The 27,949-nt window shown below is 48.7% G+C and overlaps 1 protein-coding gene across 4 annotated transcripts in view; it reads left to right on the top strand.

Moving 5' to 3' along the window:
- The window catches only part of LOC129834802 (zinc finger protein 710-like), a 45,271-nt gene extending 22,426 nt beyond the window's left edge, over positions 1-22,845 (top strand). For 2 of the 4 annotated variants that reach the window (XM_055900088.1, XM_055900089.1), the window contains 4 exons: positions 8,498-10,042; positions 11,614-11,805; positions 16,733-16,904; positions 19,336-22,845. In XM_055900088.1, the coding sequence (XP_055756063.1) occupies positions 8,498-10,042; positions 11,614-11,805; positions 16,733-16,904; positions 19,336-19,526 (2,100 nt within the window). In that variant the 3' untranslated portion in view covers positions 19,527-22,845. Of the gene's footprint in view, positions 1-3,046; positions 3,118-3,877; positions 4,025-8,497; positions 10,043-11,613; positions 11,806-16,732; positions 16,905-19,335 lie in introns of those variants that run through there. The other 2 variants (XM_055900091.1, XM_055900090.1) reach the window with 2 other exon arrangements.
- The last annotated feature ends 5,104 nt before the right edge of the window (positions 22,846-27,949 follow it).

Below are 27,949 nucleotides of genomic sequence, written 5' to 3'. Positions count from 1 at the left end.
TCCCCCAGTACTAGTGTAGTGTTGACCAGGGGACAGTGTTGAGCTCAGTTTCCCCCAGTACTAGTGTAGTGTTGACCAGGGGACAGTGTTGAGCTCAGTTTCCCCCAGTACTAGTGTAGTGTGGACCAGGGGACAGTGTTGATCTCAGTTCCCCCAGTACTAGTGTAGTGTTGACCAGGGGACAGTGTTGAGCTCAGTTTCCCCCAGTACTAGTGTAGTGTTGACCAGGGGACAGTGTTGAGCTCAGTTCCCCCCAGTACTAGTGTACTGTTGACCAGGGGACAGTGTTGAGCTCAGTTTCCCCCAGTACTAGTGTAGTGTTGACCAGGGGACAGTGTTGAGTTCAGTTTCCCCCAGTACTAGTGTAGCGTTGACCAGGGGACAGACCAGGGGACAGTGTTGAGCTCAGTTCCCCCCAGTACTAGTGTAGTGTTGACCAGGGGACAGTGTTGATCTCAGTTTCCCCCAGTACTAGTGTAGTGTGGACCAGGGGACAGTGTTGAGCTCAGTTTCCCCCAGTACTAGTGTAGTGTTGACCAGGGGACAGTGTTGAGCTCAGTTTCCCCCAGTACTAGTGTAGTGTTGACAAGGGGACAGTGTTGAGCTCAGTTCCCCAGTACTAGTGTAGTGTGGACCAGGGGACAGTGTTGAGCTCAGTTCCCCCCAGTACTAGTGTAGTGTTGACCAGGGGACAGTGTTGAGCTCAGTTTCCCCCAGTACTAGTGTAGTGTTGACCAGGGGACAGACCAGGGGACAGTGTTGAGCTCAGTTTCCCCCCAGTACTAGTGTAGTGTGGACCAGGGGACAGTGTTGAGCTCAGTTTCCCCCAGCACTAGTGTAGTGTTGACCAGGGGACAGACCAGGGGACAGTGTTGAGCTCAGTTTCCCCAGTACTAGTGTAGTGTTGACCAGGGGACAGTGTTGAGCTCAGTTTCCCCAGTACTAGTGTAGTGTTGACCAGGGGACAGTGTTGAGCTCAGTTCCCCCAGTACTAGTGTAGTGTTGACCAGGGGACAGTGTTGAGCTCAGTTTCCCCCAGTACTAGTATAGTGTTGACCAGGGGACAGTGTTGAGCTCAGTTTCCCCCAGTACTAGTGTAGTGTGGACCAGGGGACAGTGTTGATCTCAGTTCCCCCAGTACTAGTGTAGTGTTGACCAGGGGACAGTGTTGAGCTCAGTTCCCCCAGTACTAGTGTAGTGTTGACCAGGGGACAGTGTTGAGCTCAGTTCCCCCCAGTACTAGTGTAGTGTTGACCAGGGGACAGTGTTGAGCTCAGTTTCCCCAGTACTAGTGTAGTGTTGACCAGGGGACAGTGTTGAGCTCATTTTCCCCCAGTACTAGAGTAGTGTTGACCAGGGGACAGTGTTGAGCTCAGTTTCCCCCAGTACTAGTGTAGTGTTGACCAGGGGACAGTGTTGAGCTCAGTTTCCCCAGTACTAGTGTAGTGTTGACCAGGGGACAGTGTTGAGCTCAGTTCCCCCCAGTACTAGTGTAGTGTGGACCAGGGGACAGTGTTGAGCTCAGTTTCCCCAGTACTAGTGTAGTGTTGACCAGGGGACAGTGTTGAGCTCAGTTCCCCCCAGTACTAGTGTAGTGTTGACCAGGGGACAGACCAGGGGACAGTGTTGAGCTCAGTTCCCCCCAGTACTAGTGTAGTGTTGACCAGGGGACAGTGTTGAGCTCAGTTTCCCCCAGTACTAGTGTAGTGTTGACCAGGGGACAGTGTTGAGCTCAGTTTCCCCAGTACTAGTGTAGTGTTGACCAGGGGACAGTGTTGAGCTCAGTTCCCCCAGTACTAGTGTAGTGTGGACCAGGGGACAGTGTTGAGCTCAGTTCCCCCAGTACTAGTGTAGTGTTGACCAGGGGACAGTGTTGAGCTCAGTTCCCCCCAGTACTAGTGTAGTGTGGACCAGGGGACAGTGTTGAGCTCAGTTTCCCCAGTACTAGTGTAGTGTTGACCAGGGGACAGTGTTGAGCTCAGTTTCCCCCAGTACTAGTGTAGTGTTGACCAGGGGACAGACCAGGGGACAGTGTTGAGCTCAGTTTCCCCCCAGTACTAGTGTAGTGTTGACCAGGGGACAGTGTTGAGCTCAGTTCCCCCAGTACTAGTTTAGTGTTGACCAGGGGACAGTGTTGAGCTCAGTTTCCCCAGTACTAGTGTAGTGTTGACCAGGGGACAGTGTTGAGCTCAGTTTCTCCCAGTACTAGTGTAGTGTTGACCAGGGGACAGTGTTGAGCTCAGTTTCCCCCAGTACTAGTGTAGTGTGGACCAGGGGACAGTGTTGAGCTCAGTTTCCCCCAGTACTAGTGTAGTGTGGACCAGGGGACAGTGTTGAGCTCAGTTTCCCCCAGTACTAGTGTAGTGTGGACCAGGGGACAGTCTATTTACATGGTGAGATCCCCTATCAGTTTTTTCCTAGAGACTAGACCTTATTGGTTTCAGTTTATCAGCATCCAGTTCAACATTATTGAACCTTTATTTAACTAGGCAAGTCAGTTAAAAAACTTCTTATGGCTGAAGTCCCGTTAACGGGATCGATATGACATCAGCCAGTGAAAGTGCAGGGCGCCAGATTCAAACAACAGAAATCTCATAATTACAATTCCTCAAGCATACAAGTATTTCATACCATTTTAAAGATACACTTCTTGTTAATCCCACCACAGTGTCCGATTTCAAATAGGCTCTACAGCGAAAGCACCACAAACGATTATGTTAGGTCACCGCAAAATCACAGAAAAACACAGCCATTTTTCCAGACAAAGACAGGAGTCACAAAAAGCAGAAATAGAGATAAAATGAATCACTAACCTTTGATGATCTTTATCAGCTGACACTCATAGGACTTCATGTTACATAATACAACAAAACTCATGTATAGCATTTTAAATGTTCACTTAACTTTGCTGATCTTTGTCGGAATGCACTCCCAGGACTCCCACTTCCACAAGAAATGTTAGTTTTGTTCGGTAATGTCCAATTGTCTTAAGGCTTAAACATCCTTCTGTAACCCGTCTCCTCTCCTTCATCTACACTGATTGAAGTGGATTGATGGAGAGCATCCTGACCTGTTGCATCACCGCCCGGCAACTGCTCGGCATCTGACCGCAAGGCGGTGGGTACATGTACAAATGACCTCTACTAACCTGTACCCCCGCACACTGACTTGGTACCCCCTGTATATAGACTCATTACTAACCTGTACCCCCTGCACACTGACTTGGTACCCCCTGTATATAGACTCATTACTAACCTGTACCCCTGCACACTGACTTGGTACCCCCTGAATATAGACTCATTACTAACCTGTACCCCCTGCACACTGACTTGGTACCCCCTGTATATAGACTCATTACTAACCTGTACCCCTGCACACTGACTTGGTACCCCCTGCATATAGCCTCCTTATTGTTATTTTGTGTTACTTTTTAGTTATTTGGTAAATATTTTCTTAACTCTTTCTTGAACTGCACTGTTGGTTAAGGGCTTGTAAGTAAACATTTCACTGTAAGGTCTACACTTGTTGTATTCGGCGCTTGTGACAAAGTTTGATTTGATTTTGAATTAACAAGTGACATCAATAAGGGATCATAGTTTTCACCTGGTCAGTCTGTCATGGAAAGAACTGGCGCTCATGATGCTTCATACTGGTGTGTTTACACCATCATCCACTATCAACATGATACTAATGTTGAGAGAGAGAGAGAGAGAGAGAGAGAGAGAGAGAGAGAGAGAGAGAGAGAGAGAGAGAGAGAGAGAGAGAGAGAGAGAGAGAGAGAGACAGAGACAGAGACAGAGACAGAGACAGAGACAGAGACAGAGACAGAGACAGAGACAGAGACAGAGACAGAGACAGAGACAGAGAGACGTGGTAGGGGGAGGAGCCAGAAGGCCCGCCTCCTTCTTCCTGACTATAAATAGGAGCAGAACACTTCCTCTCTTCTGTCTCTGAGACTCTCTGTTTCTCTGTCTGGAGAATGAGGTCCTTGAAGCACCTGAAACATCACAACAGGAAGAATGTGGTGAGTTCTGGGCTGGTAACCACAGGATTGAGGTTAACGTTTACCTTTGTCGTGTTCAGTAGTTTGATTTAGTGGTGATTAGTTGGAACATGCAGTTTGAGAGTGTTGAGAAAATGTGATAGTTGTTGTTTAAAACCTTCTCCCTCCTTTTAGGTGAAGGCTTTCTCCATATTTCATCCCAACAGCCTCAAATGTCTGTTTAAAGCTCTTTCATCTCGCTCTCTTCATGATTTATTCTTTCATTTTGTCTCTCTGTCTCTCTCTCTCTCGACTCTCTCTGTCTCTTGCTTTCTCCGTCTCTCTCTTCATGATCTAATCTTTCATTTTGTCATCTGTCTCTTGCTCTCTCTCTCTCTCTCTCTCTCTCTCTCTCTCTCTCTCTCTCTCTCTCTCTCTGTTGCTCTCTCTCTCTGTCTCTTTCGTCATGATCTAATCTTTCATTTTGTCATCTCTCTGTCTCTGTCTCTCTCTCTTTCTCTCTCTACACGATTTAATCTTTCATTTTGTCTGCCTTTCTTTTAGTCATTTCTATCTATCTCTCCCTCTCTCTTGCTTGCTCACTCCCTCTCCCCTCCCTTTTCTCTCCCTCTCTCTCCCTTTTCTCTCCCTCTCCTCTCCCCTCCCATTTCTCTCTCTTGCTCACTCCCTCTCCCCCTCCATTTTCTCTCTCTTGCTCACTCCCTCTCCCCCTCCATTTTCTCTCTCTTGCTCACTCACTCTCCCCTCCCTTTTCTCTCCCTCTCCCCCTCCATTTCCTCTCTTTTTTGTTTGCTCACTGCCTCCCTCTCCCCCTCCCGCCTCTTTCACCCTCTCACTCTCATTCACTGCCCTCCCTTCCTCTTTTCTCTCCAGTGTCTTTCTCTTTTCATTCTCTCTCTCTCTCCCTCCCCTCTCTTTTCATTCTCTCTCTCTCCCTCCCCCTCTCTTTTCATTCTCTCTCTCTCCCTCCCCCTCTCTTTCCTTCTCTCTCTCTCCCTCCCCCTCTCTTTCCTTCTCTCTCTCTCCCTCCCCCTCTCTTTCCTTCTCTCTCTCTCTCTCCATCCCCCTATTTCATCCATTGTCGTTCTCCCCTCCCCCTCATCACCCACTTTCATTTTCCTCCCCCCTTCTTCTTTCTCTCACTCTCTCTGTGTCTGTTCTCTCTGTCTCTCTCTCTCGGTCTCTCTGTCTCTCTCTCTCTGTCTCTCTCTCTCTGTCGTCTCTCTGTTGTCTCTCTCTCTCTCTGTCCCCTCTCTCTCTCTGTGTCATCTCTCTCTGACTCTCTCTCTTTCTCGCTCTCTCTAACTGTTCTCAGATCAGATCTGTCACCATATCATATTATCATGTAAGGACAACATGGAGTCTTAACTGTTCTCAGACCAGATCTGTCACCATATCATATTATCATGTAAGGACAACATGGAGTCAAACTGTTCTCAGACCAGATCTGTCACCACATCATATTATCATGTAAGGACAACATGGAGTCAAACTGTTCTCAGACCAGATCTGTCACCATATCATATTATCATGTAAGGACAACATGGAGTCAAACTGTTCTCAGACCAGATCTGTCACCATATCATATTATCATGTAAGGACAACATGGAGTCAAACTGTTCTCAGACCAGATCTGTCACCATATCATATTATCATGTAAGGACAACATGGAGTCAAACTGTTCTCAGACCAGATCTGTCACCACATCATATTATCATGTAAGGACAACATTGTGTTACCATGAAAGTGTAGTTGTAGTCTTCTCACTGTGTGGATTCATTTAGTTAGCTCCATGTTCAGATGATATTATGGATCGGTATAGAATCTAGATGAATGTAAAGTAAAGGATTGTGAATGGGGATCTGATTGGGTTGGTCTTCAACACACAGCTCCAACTCTTCATTCAGTATAAATGACAGCCCTGAGATAGTGTGCCCCGGAGCAGGTTAGTTCTGGAGGTTTCTTTGCCATAGAAATTGGCTGACTAAAAGGTGAGCCTCTTTCATGTCACCTGTTATCCTGAGTTCAACTCAGTTGACCAACGTTAGCTCGCTAACTGCTATATCAAGATTCCTAATACGCCTCCCTGTCATGTTACATGTTAGTCATTTAGCAGACGCTCTTATCCAGAAGGAATTACAGGAGCAATTAGGGTTAAGTGCCTTACTCAAGGGCACGTCGGCAGATTCTTCACCTAGTTGCCTCTGGGATTTGAACCAACGACCTTTCAGTTGCTGGCCCAACGCTCTTAACCGATAGGCTACCTCAGTTGAGTTGCTGGCCCAACGCTCTTACCTGATAGGCTACCTCAGTTGAGTTGCTGGCCCAACGCTCTTAACCGATAGGCTACCTCAGTTGAGTTGCTGGCCCAACGCTCTTACCCGATAGGCTACCTCAGTTGAGTTGCTGGCCCAACGCTCTTACCCGATAGGCTACCTCAGTTGAGTTGCTGGCCCAACGCTCTTAACCGATAGGCTACCTCAGTTGAGTTGCTGGCCCAACGCTCTTAACCGATAGGCTACCTCAGTTGAGTTGCTGGCCCAACGCTCTTACCCGATAGGCTACCTCAGTTGAGTTGCTGGCCCAACGCTCTTACCCGATAGGCTACCTCAGTTGAGTTGCTGGCCCAACGCTCTTAACCGATAGGCTACCTCAGTTGAGTTGCTGGCCCAACGCTCTTACCCGATAGGCTACCTCAGTTGAGTTGCTGGCCCAACGCTCTTACCCGATAGGCTACCTCAGTTGAGTTGCTGGCCCAACGCTCTTAACCGATAGGCTACCTCAGTTGAGTTGCTGGCCCAACGCTCTTACCCGATAGGCTACCTCAGTTGAGTTGCTGGCCCAACGCTCTTAACCGATAGGCTACCTCAGTTGAGTTGCTGGCCCAACGCTCTTAACCGATAGGCTACCTCAGTTGAGTTGCTGGCCCAACCCTCTTAACCGATAGGCTACCTCAGTTGAGTTGCTGGCCCAACGCTCTTACCCGATAGGCTACCTCAGTTGAGTTGCTGGCCCAACGCTCTTAACCGATAGGCTACCTCAGTTGTTATTGGTATTATTGATGATGGTTGACCAGGGCTGATAGGTGATATTATTGATGATGGTTGACCAGGGCTGATGGGTGATATTATTAATGATGGTTGACCAGGGCTGAGAGGTGATATTATTGATGATGGTTGACCAGGGCTGATGGGTGATATTATTGATGATGGTTGACCAGGGCTGATGGGTGATATTATTGATGATGGTTGACCAGGGTTGATAGGTGATATTATTGATGATGGTTGACCAGGGCTGATAGGTGATATTATTGATGATGGTTGACCAGGGCTGATGGGGGATATTAGTGATGATGGTTGACCAGGGCTGAGAGGTGATATTATTGATGATGGTTGACCAGGGGCTGATAGGTGATATTATTGATGATGGTTGACCAGGGCTGATAGGTGATATTATTGATGATGGTTGACCAGGGCTGATAGGTGATATTATTGATGATAGTTGACCAGGGCTGATAGGTGATATTAGTGATGATGGCTGACCAGGGCTGATAGGTGATATTATTGATGATGGTTGACCAGGGCTGATAGGTGATATTATTGATGATGGTTGACCAGGGCTGAGAGGTGATATTATTGATGATGGTTGACCAGGGTTGATAGGTGATATTATTGATGATGGTTGACCAGGGCTGATAGGTGATATTATTGATGATGGTTGACCAGGGCTGATGGGTGATATTATTGATGATGGTTGACCAGGGCTGATAGGTGATATTATTGATGATGGTTGACCAGGGCTGATGGGTGATATTATTGATGATGGTTGACCAGGGCTGATGGGTGATATTATTGATGATGGTTGACCAGGGCTGATAGGTGATATTATTGATGATGGTTGACCAGGGCTGATGGGTGATATTATTGATGATGGTTGACCAGGGCTGATAGGTGATATTATTGATGATGGCTGACCAGGGCTGATGGGTGATATTAGTGATGATGGTTGACCAGGGCTGAGAGGTGATATTCGTGATGATGGTTGACCAGGGCTGAGAGGTGATATTATTGATGATGGTTGACCAGGGCTGAGAGGTGATATTATTGATGATGGTTGACCAGGGCTGAGAGGTGATATTATTGATGATGGTTGACCAGGGCTGAGAGGTGATATTATTGATGATGGTTGACCAGGGCTGATAGGTGATATTATTGATGATGGTTGACCAGGGCTGATAGGTGATATTATTGATGATGGTTGACCAGGGCTGATAGGTGATATTATTGATGATGGTTGACCAGGGCTGATGGGTGATATTATTGATGATGGTTGACCAGGGCTGATGGGTGATATTATTGATGATGGTTGACCAGGGCTGATGGGTGATATTCGTGGTGAATTCTCTCCTCACTGACTGATATCTCTGATCAACATGGTAGATTGTAAAGATGTGTTGACTGCAGTACTAACCTTGTCTCTCTCCCTGTGTCTCAGGAGGAAGCCAGCAGGCGCCTGGTTAGATGTGAGCCCAGGGCTATGGCCAGACAGGTAGATTCTGGCACTCAGACTGATCCTGTGGTGGTTCTGTCTCTAGCCCAGGCTGCTGTTCTGGGCCTCATCTCTCAGAATGAGGTGTTCGGTGCTACCATCGCTCCTAATGGCTTCTACACAGGAGAACCTAAAGAGTCCCCTGCCCTGCCTGTAGAGGGGGTGGATTACGAATACGCTGATCAGCTGATAGGAGCTAACGGAGATTACCTGGGAGACAACCTGCCTGAAGACGGACACATGCAGCCCAGCTGTAGCCAGAGGAGGTGGCATGGACCACCCCCCGAGGGGAAGATGGTAGGGCCCGAGCGCCATGCTGGAGTGCCTGTGGACGGGTCATCCCAAGTGAAAGGAGAGGGGGTTATCACTGGCCTGACGTCCTGTGTTCACATGCTGAACAACCTGGCTACTACTAGAGGGGGATTGGTCCAGGTTGACCCCGCCTCTCTCCGTGCCGCCGCCCAAAAAGGCTGTGCCGAGTGTGACAGAGACATGTCCAGCCAGCAGGCTAACACACACCCTCACACACACTCCCAGGCCGGCCACAGCCATAAAGGGGAGCCGGGGCATCGAGGCCTGCAGGGGCAGAGGGGGCATCAGGAGAGAGCAAGGGGGGAGGAAGAGGAGGAGGAGGAGGAGGGAAACAGCCTGAGGAAAGGAGGACAGGAGGAGACTATCAGCAGCTACTTCCAGTCCAGCGAGGTGGGGGGGTACGAGGGGGGGGAGATCTACCATGAGAACAGCCAGGGTATGATGTGGGGCAACCAGCTGGAGCAAGGGGTGGCGGGAAGAGGAGGAGCAGGAGCAGGAAGAGGAGGGACCCATCGTCACCACGGCCGGAGGGTTGACCGTCTAGACATCAACATCCAGATAGACGAGTCGTACTGTGTGGACATGGGCGAGGGCCTGAAGAGATGGAAGTGCCGTATGTGTGAAAAGTCTTACACCTCCAAGTACAACCTGGTAACTCACATCCTGGGTCACCAGGGCATCAAGCCCCACGCCTGCCCCCACTGTGGGAAGCTGTTTAAACAGCCCAGCCACCTGCAGACCCACCTGCTCACCCACCAGGGAACGAGGCCTCATAAATGCAGCGTGTGTAAGAAGGGCTTCACCCAGACCTCCCACCTGAAGAGACACATGCTGCAGCACACCGACGTCAAACCTTACAGCTGCCGCTTCTGTCGCCGCGGCTTCGCCTACCCCAGCGAGCTCCGCGCCCACGAGACCAAACACGAGCGCGGGCGCTGCCACGTGTGTTCCCAGTGTGGCATGGAGTTCCCCACCTACGCCCATCTGAAGCGCCACCAGACCAGCCACCAGGGACCAACTAGTTACCAGTGTACAGAGTGCGACAAGTCCTTCACCTACCGCAGCCAGCTGCAGAATCACCTCCTGAAACACCAGAGTCCTCGGCCGTACTCCTGTTCCCACTGCGGCCTGGAGTTTGTCCAGCTGCACCACCTCCGCCAGCACGCCCTCACACACAAGGTACCTAACTCTGACCCCTGACCCCTAACCATAACCGTCCGCCAGCACACCCTCACACACAAGGTACCTAACTCTGACCCCTGACCCCTAACCATAACCGTCCGCCAGCACGCCCTCACACACAAGGTACCTAACTCTGACCCCTGACCCCTAACCATAACCGTCCGCCAGCACACCCTCACACACAAGGTACCTAACTCTGACCCCTGACCCCTAACTATAACCCTCCTCCAGCACACCCTCACACACAAGGTACCTAACTCTGACCCCTAACCATAACCCTCCACCAGCACACCCTCACACACAAGGTAACTAACTCTGACCCCTAACTATAACCCTCCACCAGCACACCCTCACACACAAGGTACCTAACTCTGACCCCTAACTATAACCCTCCACCAGCACACCCTCACACACAAGGTACCTAACTCTGACCCCTAACCATAACCCTCCACCAGCACACCCTCACACACAAGGTACCTAACTCTGACCCCTGACCCCTAACTATAACCCTCCACCAGCACACCCTCACACACAAGGTACCTAACTCTGACCTCTAACTATAACCCTCCACCAGCACACCCTCACACACAAGGTACCTAACTCTGACCCCTGACCCCTAACTATAACCCTCCACCAGCACACCCTCACACACAAGGTACCTAACTCTGACCCCTAACTATAACCCTCCACCAGCACACCCTCACACACAAGGTACCTAACTCTGACCCCTGACCCCTAACTATAACCCTCCACCAGCACACCCTCACACACAAGGTACCTAACTCTGACCCCTAACTATAACCCTCCACCAGCACACCCTCACACACAAGGTACCTAACTCTGACCCCTGACCCCTAACCCTCCACCAGCACACCCTCACACACAAGGTACCTAACTCTGACCCCTGACCCCTAACTATAACCCTCCACCAGCACACCCTCACACACAAGGTACCTAACTCTGACCCCTAACTATAACCCTCCACCAGCACACCCTCACACACAAGGTACCTAACTCTGACCCCTGACCTCTAACTATAACCCTCCACCAGCACACCCTCACACACAAGGTACCTAACTCTGACCCCTAACTATAACCCTCCACCAGCACACCCTCACACACAAGGTACCTAACTCTGACCCCTAACTATAACCCTCCACCAGCACACCCTCACACACAAGGTACCTAACTCTGACCCCTAACTATAACCCTCCACCAGCACACCCTCACACACAAGGTACCTAACTCTGACCCCTAACTATAACCCTCCACCAGCACACCCTCACACACAAGGTACCTAACTCTGACCCCTAACTATAACCCTCCACCAGCACACCCTCACACACAAGGTACCTAACTCTGACCCCTGACCCCTGTGCTCTTAGGTGAAGAGCACCACCAAGCCTTTAGAAGCTAGGTCTGACCCCAACATGCTTTTTCTTCAGCTTTTTTTCAGAATTTAAACTAACTTCATGTTCATTCTGCTGGTCCTCATCTAACTGTCCTCCTGTGTTCTTATTGGTCAGTGGTCCTCCATCTAACTGTCCTCCTGTGTTCTTATTGGTCAGGGTATGAAGGGTCATAAGTGTGAGGTGTGTTCCCGTGAGTTCACCTTGTCAGCCAACCTGAAGAGACACATGTTGATCCACAACAGCATCAGACCCTTCCAGTGTCACATCTGCTTCAAGAGCTTCATCCAGAAACAGACGCTCAAAACGCACATGATCGTCCACCTGCCCGTCAAACCCTTCAAATGCAAGGTGAGTTTATATGCAGGGTTGGAACAAGTTCAGGGAACACAGCCGGAAGGGAACAGAGGGAACCTGGAAGGAAAGTGACTGATAGTGTTCCGGAACAGAACTGTTATTTTAAAACCATGGGAACCAATAACGTTCCGTTTGTTTCTAGTCCCACAACAAAACGCCTATACAACGCCCTCACGCTGTCACTCAGAAACGTATTCTGTCTGCCTGCCAGCTGAAAGTCTTTACCTGTCTGTTTTTAGGCTACCTGGCCCTCCGAAGCATAGGCTACTGTACTGAGTACACGCTTGATTCAGAAGATAGGGAGACAGGTTTTTATTAGCTAGAGAAGAATGGATTCACTTTTTCAGACACTATAGGCCTGGTATCAAGTTTCATGTTGGCTTTACACTACATTACCAAAAGTATGTGGACATCTGCACTCATTCCAAAATTATGGACTTTAATATGGAGTTGGTCCCCCCCCTTTGCTGCTATAACAGCCTCCACTCTTCTGGGAAGGCTTTCCACTAGATGTTGGAACATTGCTACTATAACAGCCTCCACTCTTCTGGGAAGGCTTTCCACTAGATGTTGGAACATTGCTGCTATAACAGCCTCCACTCTTCTGGGAAGGCTTTCCACTAGATGTTGGAACATTGCTGCTATAACAGCCTTCACTCTTCTGGGAAGGCTTTCCACTAGATGTTGGAACATTGCTGCTATAACAGCCTCCACTCTTCTGGGAAGGCTTTCCACTAGATGTTGGAACATTGCTGCTATAACAGCCTCCACTCTTCTGGGAAGGCTTTCCACTAGATGTTGGAACATTGCTGCTATAACAGCCTCCACTCTTCTGGGAAGGCTTTCCACTAGATGTTGGAACATTGCTGCTATAACAGCCTCCACTCTTCTGGGAAGGCTTTCCACTAGATGTTGGAACATTGCTGCTATAACAGCCTCCACTCTTCTGGGAAGGCTTTCCACTAGATGTTGGAACATTGCTGCAGGGACTTGCTTCCATTCAGCCACAAGAGCATTAGTGAGGTCAGGCACTGATGTTGGGGGATTAGGCCTGGCTCGCAGTTGGCGTTCCAATTCAAAGGGGTTGAGGTCAGGGCTGTGTGCAGGCCAGTCAAGTTCTTCCATACCGATCTCGACAAACCATTTCTGTATAGACCTCACTTTGTGCACAGGGGCATTGTCATGCTGAAACAGGAAAGAGCCTTCCCCCAAACTGTTGCTGCAAAGTTGGAAGCACAGAATCGTCTAGAATGTCGTTGTATGCTGTAGCGTTAAGATTTCCCTTCACTGGAACTACGGGGCCCGAACCATGAGAAACAGCCCCAGACCATTATTCCTCCTCCACCAAACTTTACAGTTGGCACTATGCATTCAGGCAGGTAAGTTTCTACTGGCATCCGCCAAACCCAAATTTGTCCGTCTGACTGCCATTTCCACTGCTCCAGAGTCCAATGGCAGCGAGCTTTACACCACTCCAGCCAACGCTTGGCATTGCGCATTGTGATCTTAGGCTTGTGTGCGGCTGCTCGGCCATGGAAACCAATTTCATGAAGCTCCCGACAAACAGTTCTTGTGCTGACGTTGCTTCCAGAGGCAGTTTGGAACTCGGTAGTGAGTGTTGCATCCGAGGACAGACAATTGTTTCGCTCTTCAGCACTCGGCGGTCCCGTTCTGTGAGCTTGTGTGGCCTACCACTTCGCGGCTGAGCCGTTGTTGCTCCTAGACATATTATAAGTAAGCACAACCCCCACCTGTGGACGTCGAGCCCTCATACCACCCTCATGGAGTCTGTTTCTGACCGTTTGAGCAGACACATGCACATTTGTGGCCTGCTGGAGGTCATTTTGCAGGGCTCTGGCAGTGCTCCTCCTTGCACAAAGGCGGAGGTAGCGGTCCTGCTGCTGGGTTGTTGCCCTTCTACGGCCTCCTCCACGTCTCCTGATGTACTGGCCTGTCTCCTGGTAGCGCCTGCATGCTCTGGGCACTACGCTGACAGACACAGCAAACCTTTTTGCCACAACTCGCATTGATGTGCCATCCTGGATGAACTGCACTACCTGAGCCACTTGTGTGGGTTGTAGACTCCGTCTCATGCTACCACTAGAGTGAGAGCACTGCCAGCATTCAAAAGTGACCAAAACATCAGCCAGGAAGCATAGGAACTGAGAAGTGGTCTGTGGTCACCACCTGCAGAATCACTCCTTTTTTGGGGGTGTCTTGCTAATTGCCTATAATTTCCACCTTTTGTCTATTCCATTTGCACAACAGCATGTGACATTTATTGTCAATCAGTGTTGCTTCCTAAGTGGACAGTTTGATTTCACAGAAGTGTGATTGACTTGGAGTTACATTGCGCTGTTTAAGTGTTCCCTTTATTTTTTTGAGCAGGGGAGGGTTTCGGACACCGTTATATGAATTCTGAAATAACCGGCCCCTAGTCTTTCGTGTTGAAGGTTGGTTATTGCCTCAAATAGGGACCGGTAGCAGCCAGGGACTACAGTTAGGTCTTGGGGGTTGGTTAATAGGGACTGGTAGCAGGGACTAGAGTTAGGTCTTGGGGGTTGGTTAATAGGGACTGGTAGCAGGGACTACAGTTAGGTCTTGGGGGTTGGTTAATAGGGACTGGTAGCAGCCAGGGACTACAGTTAGGTCTTGGGGGTTGGTTAATAGGGACTGGTAGCAGGGACTACAGTTAGGTCTTGGGGGTTGGTAATAGGGACTGGTAGCAGGGACTACAGTTAGGTCTTGGGGGTTGGTTAATAGGGACTGGTAGCAGGGACTACAGTTAGGTCTTGGGGGTTGGTAATAGGGACTGGTAGCAGGGACTACAGTTAGGTCTTGCGGGTTGGTTAATAGGGACTGGTAGCAGGGACTACAGTTAGGTCTTGGGGGTTGGTTAATAGGGACTGGTAGCAGGGACTACAGTTAGGTCTTGGGGGTTGGTTAATAGGGACTGGTAGCAGCCAGGGACTACAGTTAGGTCTTGGGGGTTGGTTAATAGGGACTGGTAGCAGCCAGGGACTACAGTTAGGTCTTGGGGGTTGGTTAATAGGGACTGGTAGCAGCCAGGGACTACAGTTAGGTCTTGGGGGTTGGTTAATAGGGACTGGTAGCAGGGACTACAGTTAGGTCTTGGGGGTTGGTTAATAGGGACTGGTAGCAGGGACTACAGTTAGGTCTTGGGGGTTGGTTAATAGGGACTGGTAGCAGGGACTACAGTTAGGTATTGGGGTTGGTTAATAGGGACTGGTAGCAGGGAATACAGTTAGGTCTTGGGGGTTGGTTAATAGGGACTGGTAGCAGGGACTACAGTTAGGTCTTGGGGGTTGGTTAATAGGGACTGGTAGCAGGGACTACAGTTAGGTCTTGGGGGTTGGTTAATAGGGACCGGTAGCAGGGACTACAGTTAGGTCTTGGGGGTTGGTTAATAGGGACTGGTAGCAGGGACTACAGTTAGGTCTTGGGGGTTGGTTAATAGGGACTGGTAGCAGGGAATACAGTTAGGTCTTGGGGGTTGGTTAATAGGGACTGGTAGCAGGGACTACAGTTAGGTCTTGGGGGTTGGTTAATAGGGACTGGTAGCAGGGACTACAGTTAGGTCTTGGGGGTTGGTTAATAGGGACTGGTAGCAGGGACTACAGTTAGGTCTTGGGGGTTGGTTAATAGGGACTGGTAGCAGGGACTAGAGTTAGGTCTTGGGGGTTGGTTAATAGGGACTGGTAGCAGGGACTAGAGTTAGGTCTTGGGGGTTGGTTAATAGGGACCGGTAGCAGGGACTACAGTTAGGTCTTGGGGGTTGGTTAATAGGGACTGGTAGCAGGGAATACAGTTAGGTCTTGGGGGTTGGTTAATAGGGACTGGTAGCAGGGACTACAGTTAGGTCTTGGGGGTTGGTTAATAGGGACTGGTAGCAGGGACTAGAGTTAGGTCTTGGGGGTTGGTTAATAGGGACCGGTAGCAGGGACTACAGTTAGGTCTTGGGGGTTGGTTAATAGGGACTGGTAGCAGGGACTACAGTTAGGTCTTGGGGGTTGGTTAATAGGGACTGGTAGCAGGGACTACAGTTAGGTCTTAGGGGTTGGTTAATAGGGACTGGTAGCAGGGACTACAGTTAGGTCTTGGGGGTTGGTTAATAGGGACTGGTAGCAGCCAGGGACTACAGTTAGGTCTTGGGGGTTGGTTAATAGGGACTGGTAGCAGGGAATACAGTTAGGTCTTGGGGGTTGGTTAATAGGGACTGGTAGCAGGGACTACAGTTAGGTCTTGGGGGTTGGTTAATAGGGACTGGTAGCAGGGACTACAGTTAGGTCTTGGGGGTTGGTTAATAGGGACTGGTAGCAGGGACTACAGTTAGGTCTTGGGGGTTGGTTAATAGGGACTGGTAGCAGGGACTACAGTTAGGTCTTGGGGGTTGGTTAATAGGGACTGGTAGCAGGGACTACAGTTAGGTCTTGGGGGTTGGTTAATAGGGACTGGTAGCAGGGACTACAGTTAGGTCTTGGGGGTTGGTTAATAGGGACTGGTAGCAGGGACTACAGTTAGGTCTTGGGGGTTGGTTAATAGGGACTGGTAGCAGGGACTACAGTTAGGTCTTGGGGGTTGGTTAATAGGGACTGGTAGCAGGGACTACAGTTAGGTCTTGGGGGTTGGTTAATAGGGACCGGTAGCAGGGACTACAGTTAGGTCTTGGGGGTTGGTTAATAGGGACTGGTAGCAGGGACTACAGTTAGGTCTTGGGGGTTGGTTAATAGGGACTGGTAGCAGGGACTACAGTTAGGTCTTGGGGGTTGGTAATAGGGACTGGTAGCAGGGACTACAGTTAGGTATTGGGGGTTGGTTACTCCCTCAAATAGGGACTTGTAGCGACGATCACGATTCCAATTATGAACATATACTGTAAGTCATGCTTTGTCTTTTCCAGGTGTGCGGGAAGTCGTTCAACAGAATGTACAACCTGCTGGGTCACATGCACCTCCACGCCGGCTCCAAACCCTTCAAGTGTCCTTACTGCTCCTCCAAGTTTAACCTGAAGGGGAACCTCAGCCGACACATGAAGGTCAAACACGGCATGGACATCTCACCTAACGGACAAGGTGAGGCTTTACCGTTTACCCCTAACCCTTTACCCTAACCCTTTACCCCTAACCCTTTACCCTGAGACCAAACCCTTTACCCCTAACCCTTTACCCCTAACCCTTTACCCCTAACCCTTTACCCCTAACCCTTTACCCTAACCCTTTACCCTAACCCTTTACCCCTAACCCTTTACCCCTAACCCTTTTCCCTAACCCTTTACCCCTAACCCTTTACCCTAACCCTTTACCCCTAACCCTTTACCCCTAACCCTTTACCCTAACCCTTTACCCCTAACCCTTTACCCCTAACCCTTTACCCCTAATCCTTAACCCTTTACCCCTAACCCTTTACCCCTAACCCTTTACCCCTAACCCTTTACCCCTAACCCTTTACCCTAACCCTAACCCTTTACTCCTAACCCTTTACCCCTAACCCTTTACCCTAACCCTTTACCCCTAACCTTTTACCCCTAACCCTTTACCCCTAACCCTTTACCCCTAACCCTTTACCCCTAACCCTTTACCCCTAACCCTTTACCCCTAACCCTTTACCCTAACCCTTTACCCCTAACCCTTTACCCCTAACCCGGCATGGACATCTCCCCTGACAGACAAGGTAGGGCTTTACCCCTAACCCTTTACCCCTAACCCTAACCCCTAACCCTTTACCCTAACCCTTTACCCCTAACCCTTTACCCCTAACCCTTTACCCCTAACCCTTTACCCCTAACCCTTTACCCTAACCCTTTACCCTAACCCTTTACCCCTAACCCTTTACCCCAACCCTTTACCCCTAACCCTTTACTCCTAACCCTTTACTCCTAACCCTTTACCCTAACCCTTTACCCTGAGACCAAACCCTTTACCCCTAACCCAGCATGGACATCTCCCCTGACAGACAAGGTAGGGCTTTACCCCTAACCCTTTACCCCTAACCCTTTACCCCTAACCCTTTACCCTTTACCCCAAACCCTTTACCCCAAACCCTTTACCCCAAACCCTTTACCCCAAACCCTTTACATTTACATTTTACATTTAAGTCATTTAGCAGACGCTCTTATCCAGAGCGACTTACAAATTGGTGCATTCACCTTATGACATCCATCTTTACCCCTAACCCTTTACCCCAAACCCTTTACCCCAAACCCTTTACCCCTAACCCTTTACCCCAAACCCTTTACCCCTAACCTTTTACCCCTAACCCTTTACCCCAAACCCTTTACCCCTAACCCCTAACCCTTTACCCCTAACCCTTTACCCTTTACCCCTAACTCTTTACCCCAAACCCTTTACCCATAACCCTTTACCCCTAACCCTTTACCCCAAACCCTTTACCCCAAACCCTTAACCCCTAACCCTTTACCCTAACCCTTTACCCCTAACCCTTTACCCCTAACCCTTTACCCCAAACCCTTTACCCCTACCCCAAACCCTTTACCCCTAACCCTTTACCCCTAACCCTTTACCCTAACCCTTTACCCCAAACCCTTTACCCCAAACCCTTTACCCTAACCCTTTACCCTAACCCTTTACCCTAACCCTTTACCCTAACCCTTTACCCCTAACCCTGTACCCTTTACTGTGTTCTGGGTTGGGGTTGGTTCTACCACTGTGTTCTGGGTTGGGGTTAGGGTTGGTTCTACCACTGTGTTCAGGGTTGGGGTTGGTTCTACCACTGTGTTCTGGGTTAGGGTTTGGGTTGGTTCTACCACTGTGTTCTGGGTTGGGGTTGGTTCTACCACTGTGTTCTGGGTTAGGGTTGGTTCTACCACTGTGTTCTGGGTTGGGGTTGGTTCTACCACTGTGTTCTGGGTTGGGGTTTGTTCTACCACTGTGTTCTGGGTTGGGGTTAGGGTTGGTTCTACCACTGTGTTCTGGGTTGGGGTTAGGGTTGGTTCTACCACTGTGTTCTGGGTTGGGGTTAGGGTTGGTTCTACCACTGTGTTCTGGGTTGGGGTTGGTTCTACCACTGTGTTCTGGGTTGGGGTTGGTTCTACCACTGTGTTCTGGGTTAGGGTTGGTTCTACCACTGTGTTCTGGGTTGGGGTTGGTTCTACCACTGTGTTCTGGGTTGGGGTTGGTTCTACCACAGCGTTCTGGGTTGGGGTTAGGGTTGGTTCTACCACTGTGTTCTGGGTTAGGGTTGGTTCTACCACAGTGTTCTGGGTTGGGGTTAGGGTTGGTTCTAACACTGTGTTCTGGGTTAGGGTTGGTTCTACCACTGTGTTCTGGGTTGGGGTTGGTTCTACCACTGTGTTCTGGGTTGGGGTTGGTTCTACCACTGTGTTCTGGGTTGAGGTTGGTTCTACCACTGTGTTCTGGGTTAGGGTTGGTTCTACCACTGTGTTCTGGGTTGGGGTTAGGGTTGGTTCTACCACTGTGTTCTGGGTCGGGGTTGGTTCTACCACTGTACTCTCCCTAACAGCCCTGTTTCTCTGTCTGTTTCCAGATGCTCTTCCTGAGATGGAGGCCCAGGGCCACTATGAGGAGGACAACTTTGACTTTGGGACCTCAGGGGCCAACAACAACATGGATAATGGAGGCTCCCAGAACCTCACCAAGCTCACCACGGCAAACATGGACGACATGGACAACTATTACAGCTTTGGGAAGGATACAGCTAACTACAACACGTCTTGAGCAGTAGGAGAATACTGTTAATGGACTACAGACCATTAGACACCATGGGTTAATGGTGGACTAACTGCAGACCATGGATTAATGGAGAAGAGACCATGGGTTATTGGTGGACTAACTACAGACCATGGGTTATTGGTGGACTAACTACAGACCATGTTTATTGGTGGACTAACTACAGACCATGGGTTATTGGTGGACTAACTACAGACCATGGTTTATTGGTGGACTAACTACAGACCATGGGTTATTGGTGGACTAACTACAGACCATGGTTTATTGGTGGACTAACTACAGACCATGGTTTATTGGTGGACTAACTACAGACCATGGTTTATTGGTGGACTAACTACAGACCATGGGTTATTGGTGGACTAACTACAGACCATGGTTTATTGGTGGACTAACTACAGACCATGGGTTATTGGTGGACTAACTACAGACCATGGTTTATTGGTGGACTAACTACAGACCATGGGTTATTGGTGGACTAACTACAGACCATGGGTTATTGGTGGACTAACTACAGACCATGGGTTATTGGTGGACTAACTACAGACCATGGTTTATTGGTGGACTAACTACAGACCATGGGTTATTGGTGGACTAACTACAGACCATGGGTTATTGGTGGACTAACTACAGACCATGGGTTATTGGTGGACTAACTACAGACCATGGGTTATTGGTGGACTAACTACAGACCATGGGTTATTGGTGGACTAACTACAGACCATGGGTTATTGGTGGACTAACTACAGACCATGGGTTATTGGTGGACTAACTACAGACCATGGGTTATTGGTGGACTAACTACAGACCATGGGTTATTGGTGGACTAACTACAGACCATGGGTTATTGGTGGACTAACTACAGACCATGGTTCAATAGAGAGGAGAACAGAAAGGAAAACGCCACACTGCTGCTCCCAGCTGATATTTCTAACGTTTCCACCCGTAGGTCTTCATCAGGTATCCAGGACCTAATGGTGGAAACATTAACGTTTCCACCCGTAGGTCTTCATCAGGTATCCAGGACCTAATGGTGGAAACATTAACGTTTCCACCCGTAGGTCTTCATCAGGTATCCAGGACCTAATGGTGGAAACATTAACGTTTCCACCCGTAGGTCTTCATCAGGTATCCAGGACCTAATGGTGGAAACATTAACGTTTCCACCCGTAGGTCTTCATCAGGTATCCAGGACCTAATGGTGGAAACATGGTTCTAAGTAAATATCAGCTGGGAGCAGCGTTTCCCTGTCTGTTTTCCATGAGCTCACCTACAACTCCAGCACCTGAGGAAAGCACCTGGATGTGGAGAGGAGACCATGGGTGGGGAACAGACAACATGGCTGCCGTCCTGAGGCAGTGAGAGAGACTGGGTTAGGGCGTGCTGTGGCAGTGAGAGAGACTGGGTTAGGGCGTGCTGTGGCAGTGAGAGAGACTGGGTTAGGGCGTGGTGTGGCAGTGAGAGAGACTGGGTTAGGGCGTGCTGTGGCAGTGAGAGAGACTGGGCTAGGGCGTGCTGTGGCAGTGAGAGAGACTGGGTTAGGGCGTGCTGTGGCAGTGAGAGAGACTGGGTTAGGGCGTGCTGTGGCAGTGAGACTGGGTTAGGGCGTGGTGTGGCAGTGAGAGAGACTGGGTTAGGGCGTGCTGTGGCAGTGAGAGAGACTGGGCTAGGGCGTGCTGTGGCAGTGAGAGAGACTGGGTTAGGGCGTGCTGTGGCAGTGAGAGAGACTGGGTTAGGGCGTGCTGTGGCAGTGAGAGAGACTGGGTTAGGGCGTGCTGTGGCAGTGAGAGAGACTGGGTTAGGGCGTGCTGTGGCAGTGAGAGAGACTGGGTTAGGGCGTGCTGTGGCAGTGAGAGAGACTGGGTTAGGGCGTGCTGTGGCAGTGAGACTGGGTTAGGGCGTGGTGTGGCAGTGAGAGAGACTGGGTTAGGGCGTGCTGTGGCAGTGAGAGAGACTGGGCTAGGGCGTGCTGTGGCAGTGAGAGAGACTGGGCTAGGGCGTGCTGTGGTAGTGAGAGAGACTGGGTTAGGGCGTGCTGTGGTAGTGAGAGAGACTGGGTTAGGGCGTGCTGTGGTAGTGAGAGAGACTGGGTTAGGGCGTGCTGTGGCAGTGAGAGACACTGGGTTAGGGCATGCTGTGGCAGTGAGAGAGACTGGGTTAGGGCGTGCTGTGGTAGTGAGAGAGACTGGGCTAGGGCGTGCTGTGGCAGTGAGAGAGACTGGGCTAGGGCGTGCTGTGGCAGTGAGAGAGACTGGGTTAGGGCATGCTGTGGCAGTGAGAGAGACTGGGTTAGGGCGTGCTGTGGCAGTGAGAGAGACTGGGTTAGGGCGTGCTGTGGCAGTGAGAGAGACTGGGTTAGGGCGTGCTGTGGCAGTGAGACACAGGGAGGGGAATCATGGACCCTTTAAGAACCAGAACTGACCTGTCCTGATGGAGGGGCAGGACATCCACTTCAACAGCCAATCCGCTCCACCCGTCTCTGATAGAAGTGACTCTGAGACTGACGATTGGGTGTAGAAGTCCTTTGGTATATTCTAGCAGACATGATTGGTCTAGAAGTCCTTTGGGATATTCTAGCAGACATGATTGGTCTAGAAGTCCTTTGGGATATTCTAGCAGACACGATTGGTCTAGAAGTCCTTTGGGATATTCTAGCAGACACGATTGGTCTAGAAGTCCTTTGGGATATTCTAGCAGACATGATTGGTCTAGAAGTCCTTTGGGATATTCTAGCAGACATGATTGGTCTAGAAGTCCTTTGGGATATTCTAGCAGACATGATTGGTCTAGAAGTCCTTTGGGATATTCTAGCAGACACGATTGGTCTAGAAGTCCTTTGGGATATTCTAGCAGACACGATTGGTCTAGAAGTCCTTTGGGATATTCTAGCAGACATAAAGACTATAGCGGCAGATCTAAACTGTGATAAGTTGTGGGATGGAACCGTATCAGCACTCAGAAATCAGTTTTACACAGAGACATCTTACCCTCCGTGGAATCATTCACCAATAAGTATGTTTTGACAGAAGACCAGATGCAGTATAACTCCTGATCTTAGATCCAACTAGACACACTGAATACAGCCCCTTCAGAAAGGCTTCACACCCCTTTATACACATGTGTTACAGCCGGAATTTAAGATTTGTTGTCACTGTCCTACACACAATAATACCCCATAATTGCAAGGTGAATTTATGTTTGTAGAATTTTTTTATGAAAAGCTGAAATGTCTTGAGTCAATAAGTATTCAAACTCTTTATTATGGCGAACCTACATAAGTTCAGGAATAAAAATGTGCTTTAACAAGTTGCATGGACTGTCTGTGTGCAATAATACTGTTTAACATGATGTTTGAATGACTACCTCATCTCTGTTCCCCACACATACAATTATCTGGAAGGTCCCTCAGTCGAGCAGTGAATTTCAAACACAGATTCAACCACAAAGACCAGGGAGGTTTTCCAATGGCTCGCAAAGAAGGGCACCTATTGGTAGATGGGTAAAATAAAAAAAAAAGTAGACATTGAACATCCCTTTGAGCACGGTGAAGTCATTAATTACACTTTAGATAACGTATCAATATACCAAGTCACTACAAAGATGCAGGAGTCATTCCTAACTCAGTTGCAGGAGAGGAAGGAAATCGCTCAGGGATTTCACCGTGAGGCTAATGGTGACTTGAACACAGTTACAGAGTTTAATAGCTGTGATGGAAAACTGAGGATGGATCAACAACATTGTAGTTACTCCACAATACTAACCTCATTAACAGACTGAAAAGAAGGAAGCCTGTACAGAATAAACATTTTCTAAAACATGCATCCTGTTTGCAATAAGGCACTAAAGTAATACTACAAACAATGTGTCAAAGATATTAACACTTTGCATTCAGGACACAAAGTTATGTTTGGGGCACATCAATACAACACATCACCGAGTACCACTCTCCATATTTTCAAGCATGGTGGTGACTGCATCATGTTATGGGTATGCTTGTCATCATTAAGGACTGGGGAGGTTTTCAGGATAAAAAAGAACCGAATGGAGCTAAGCACAGACAAAATCCTAGAGGAAGACCTGGTTCAGTCTGCTTTCCAACAGACACTGGGAGATGAATTCACCTTTCAGCTGAACAAAAACGTGAAATAAAAGACCAAATATACACAGAACAAAAATATAAACGCAACATGCTACAATTTCAAAGATTCTTCTGAGTTACGGTTCATAAGGAAATCAGTGTAAATAAAATTTATGAGGCCCTAATCTATGGATTTAAATTCATTAGGCCCTAATCTATGGATTTAAATTCATTAGGCCCTAATCTATGGATTTAAATTCATTAGGCCCTAATCTATGGATTTAAATTAATGAGGCCCTAATCTATGGATTTAAATTAATGAGGCCCTAATCTATGGATTTAAATTCATTAGGCCCTAATCTAAGGATTTCACATGACTGGGAATACAGATATGCATCTCTTGGCCACAGATACCTTAACGAAAAGGTAGACGCGTGGATCAGAAAACCAGTCAGTATCTGGTGTGACCGCCGTTTACCTCGTGAAAACCAGTCAGTATCTGGTGTGACCACCATTTACCTCGTGAAAAGCAGTCAGTATCTGGTGTGACCACCATTTACCTCGTGAAAAGCAGTCAGTATCTGGTGTGACCACCGTTTACCTCGTGAAAACCAGTCAGTATCTGGTGTGACCACCATTTACCTCGTGAAAACCAGTCAGTATCTGTTGTGACCACCGTTTACCTCGTGAAAACCAGTCAGTATCTGGTGTGACCACCGTTTACCTCGTGAAAACCAGTCAGTATCTGGTGTGACCGCCGTTTACCTCGTGAAAACCAGTCAGTATCTGTTGTGACCACCGTTTACCTCGTGAAAAGCAGTCAGTATCTGGTGTGACCGCAGTTTACCTCGTGAAAACCAGTCAGTATCTGGTGTGACCACTGTTTGCCTCATGAAAACCAGTCAGTATCTGGTGTGACCGCCGTTTACCTCGTGAAAACCAGTCAGTATCTGGTGTGACCGCCGTTTACCTCGTGAAAACCAGTCAGTATCTGGTGTGACCGCCGTTTACCTCGTGAAAACCAGTCAGTATCTGGTGTGACCGCCGTTTACCTCGTGAAAACCAGTCAGTATCTGGTGTGACCGCCGTTTACCTCATGAAAACCAGTCAGTATCTGGTGTGACCGCCGTTTGCCTCGTGAAAACCAGTCAGTATCTGGTGTGACCGCCGTTTACCTCGTGAAAACCAGTCAGTATCTGGTGTGACCACCCTTTACCTCGTGAAAACCAGTCAGTATCTGGTGTGACCGCCGTTTACCTCGTGAAAACCAGTCAGTATCTGGTGTGACCGCCGTTTACCTCGTGAAAACCAGTCAGTATCTGGTGTGACCGCCGTTTACCTCGTGAAAACCAGTCAGTATCTGGTGTGACCACCGTTTGCCTCATGAAAACCAGTCAGTATCTGGTGTGACCGCCGTTTACCTCGTGAAAACCAGTCAGTATCTGGTGTGACCGCCGTTTGCCTCATGAAAACCAGTCAGTATCTGGTGTGACCGCCGTTTACCTCGTGAAAACCAGTCAGTATCTGGTGTGACCGCCGTTTACCTCGTGAAAACCAGTCAGTATCTGGTGTGACCGCCGTTTACCTCGTGAAAACCAGTCAGTATCTGGTGTGACCGCCGTTTACCTCGTGAAAACCAGTCAGTATCTGGTGTGAGCACCGTTTACCTCGTGAAAACCAGTCAGTATCTGGTGTGACCGCCGTTTACCTCGTGAAAACCAGTCAGTATCTGGTGTGACCACCGTTTACCTCGTGAAAACCAGTCAGTATCTGGTGTGACCGCCGTTTACCTCGTGAAAACCAGTCAGTATCTGGTGTGACCGCCGTTTACCTCGTGAAAACCAGTCAGTATCTGGTGTGACCGCCGTTTACCTCGTGAAAACCAGTCAGTATCTGGTGTGACCGCCGTTTACCTCGTGAAAACCAGTCAGTATCTGGTGTGACCGCCGTTTACCTCGTGAAAACCAGTCAGTATCTGGTGTGAGCACCGTTTACCTCGTGAAAACCAGTCAGTATGTGGTGTGACCGCCGTTTACCTCGTGAAAACCAGTCAGTATCTGGTGTGACCACCGTTTACCTCGTGAAAACCAGTCAGTATCTGGTGTGACCGCCGTTTACCTCGTGAAAACCAGTCAGTATCTGGTGTGACCGCCGTTTACCTCGTGAAAACCAGTCAGTATCTGGTGTGACCGCCGTTTGCCTCGTGAAAACCAGTCAGTATCTGGTGTGACCGCCGTTTACCTCGTGAAAACCAGTCAGTATCTGGTGTGACCGCCGTTTACCTCGTGAAAACCAGTCAGTATCTGGTGTGACCACCGTTTGCCTCAAGCACCACAACACATCTCCATTCACATAGAGTTAATCAGGCTGTTGATTGGGACCTGTGGAATGTTGTGCCACTCCTCTTCAATGACTGTGTGAAGTTGATGGATATTGGCAGGAACTGGAACACACTGTCGTACACGTCGACCCAGAGCATCCCAAACATGCTCAATGAGTGACATGTCTGGGAGTATGCAGGCCATGGAAGAACTGGGACATGTTCAGCTTCCAGGAATAGTGTACAGATCCTTGTACGACATGGGAGCTGTGCATTATCATACTGAAACATGAGGTGATGGTGGTGGATGAATGGCACAACAATGGGTCTCAGGATCTCATCACGGTATCTCTGTGCATTAAAATTGGCATAGATAGATAAAATGCAGTTGTGTTCATTGTCCATAGCTTATGCCTGCCCATACCATAACCCCACCGCCACCATGGGGCACTCTGTTCACAACGTTGACATCAGCAAACCTCTCGTACACACGACGCCATGTCTGCCTTCTACCCGGGACAGTTGAAACTGGGATTCATCCGTAAAGAGCACACTTCAGTGACAATCGAAGGTGAGCATTTTCCCACTGAAGTCGGTTACGAAGCCGAACACACAGATGAGCTTCCCTGAGACAGTTTCTGACAGATTGTGCAGAAATTATTCGGTTGTGCAAACCCACAGTTTCATCAGCTGTCCGGCTGGCTGGTCTCAGACAATATCCGCAGGTGAAGAAGCCGGATGTGGAGGTCCTGGGCTGGGGTGGTTACACGCGGTTCTGAGGCCGGTTGGACGTACTGCCAAATTCTCTAAAACGACGTCAGAGGCGGCTTATGGTAGAAATTAACATTAAATTATCAGGCAACAGCTCTGGCGGACATTCTTGCCGTCAGCATTCCAATCGCACGCTCCCGTAAAACCTGAGACATCTGTGGCACTGTGTTGTGTGACAAAACTGCACATTTTTGTGGCCTTTTATTGTCCCCAGCACAAGGGACACCTGTGTAATGATCATGCTGTTTAATCAGCTTCTTGATATGCCACACCTGTCAGGTGGATGGATTATCTTGGCAAAGGATAAATGCTCACTAACAGGGATGTAAACAAATTAGTGCACAGCATTTGAGAGAAATGCTTTTTGTGCGTATGGAACATTTCTGGGATCTTTTATTTCAGCTCATTAAACATGGCACCAACACTTTACATGTTGCATTTTATATTTTTGTTCAGTATATATTTGAGTTGCTTACCAAGATGACATTGAATGTTCCTGTATGGCCTAGTTAGAGTTTTTACTTAAAACTACTTGAAAATCTATGGCAAGATCTTAAAATGGCAGTCTAGCAATGATCAACAACCAAGTTGACAGAGCTTGAAGAATTAAAAAGATCTAGGAAACGTACCCAGAAAGACACAGGTGTAATCGTTGCCAAGGTGATTCTAACATGTATTGACTCAGGTGGTTGAGTACTTATCTAATCACAATATATTCCTGTTTTATTTTTATTTCTCTTTTACAAATGTTTTTTTTCTTACACTGTCACGGAGTATTTTGTGTAGATCGTTGACAAAAAAATGACAATTTGAATCCCACTTTGTAAAACAATAAAATCTGGAAAAGGTCGAGGGGTACTTTCTGAAGGCACTCTATTAGACATTGATACATATGATAACATGTTAAAGAATAGGTTTGAATGATCTTCACAACATGTTCTGCAGCATGGAGGACCACAGGTCTTCTATGAGCTGATCTGGAGTCAGGTTTATACTCCCCAAAGTGACTGCTGTCTGCTGTTTCTGCTGGCTGATACTACAACATGTTGATGTGTAACCACTCACAGTACTGTCTCTTACTGTACAAACAAACCTTTTCCCCACCTTGTTTCACTCTGTTTAGCTTGACATTCATCTCCTGTAGGGAAGATACTGCTGTTGTTTTAATGATGACTATGACCTGGCTCTGCCTGGTGTGACAATGACTTGGCTAGACAGTACAACCAGATCTGGACCGGGCTACCT

Source organism: Salvelinus fontinalis, chromosome 35, assembly GCF_029448725.1.
Source record: "Salvelinus fontinalis isolate EN_2023a chromosome 35, ASM2944872v1, whole genome shotgun sequence".
In the NCBI taxonomy this organism is placed as follows: Eukaryota; Metazoa; Chordata; class Actinopteri; order Salmoniformes; family Salmonidae; genus Salvelinus; species Salvelinus fontinalis.
The sequence above is the reverse complement of the archived record's forward strand: the minus strand, read 5'-3'. Positions and strand labels throughout refer to the sequence as shown.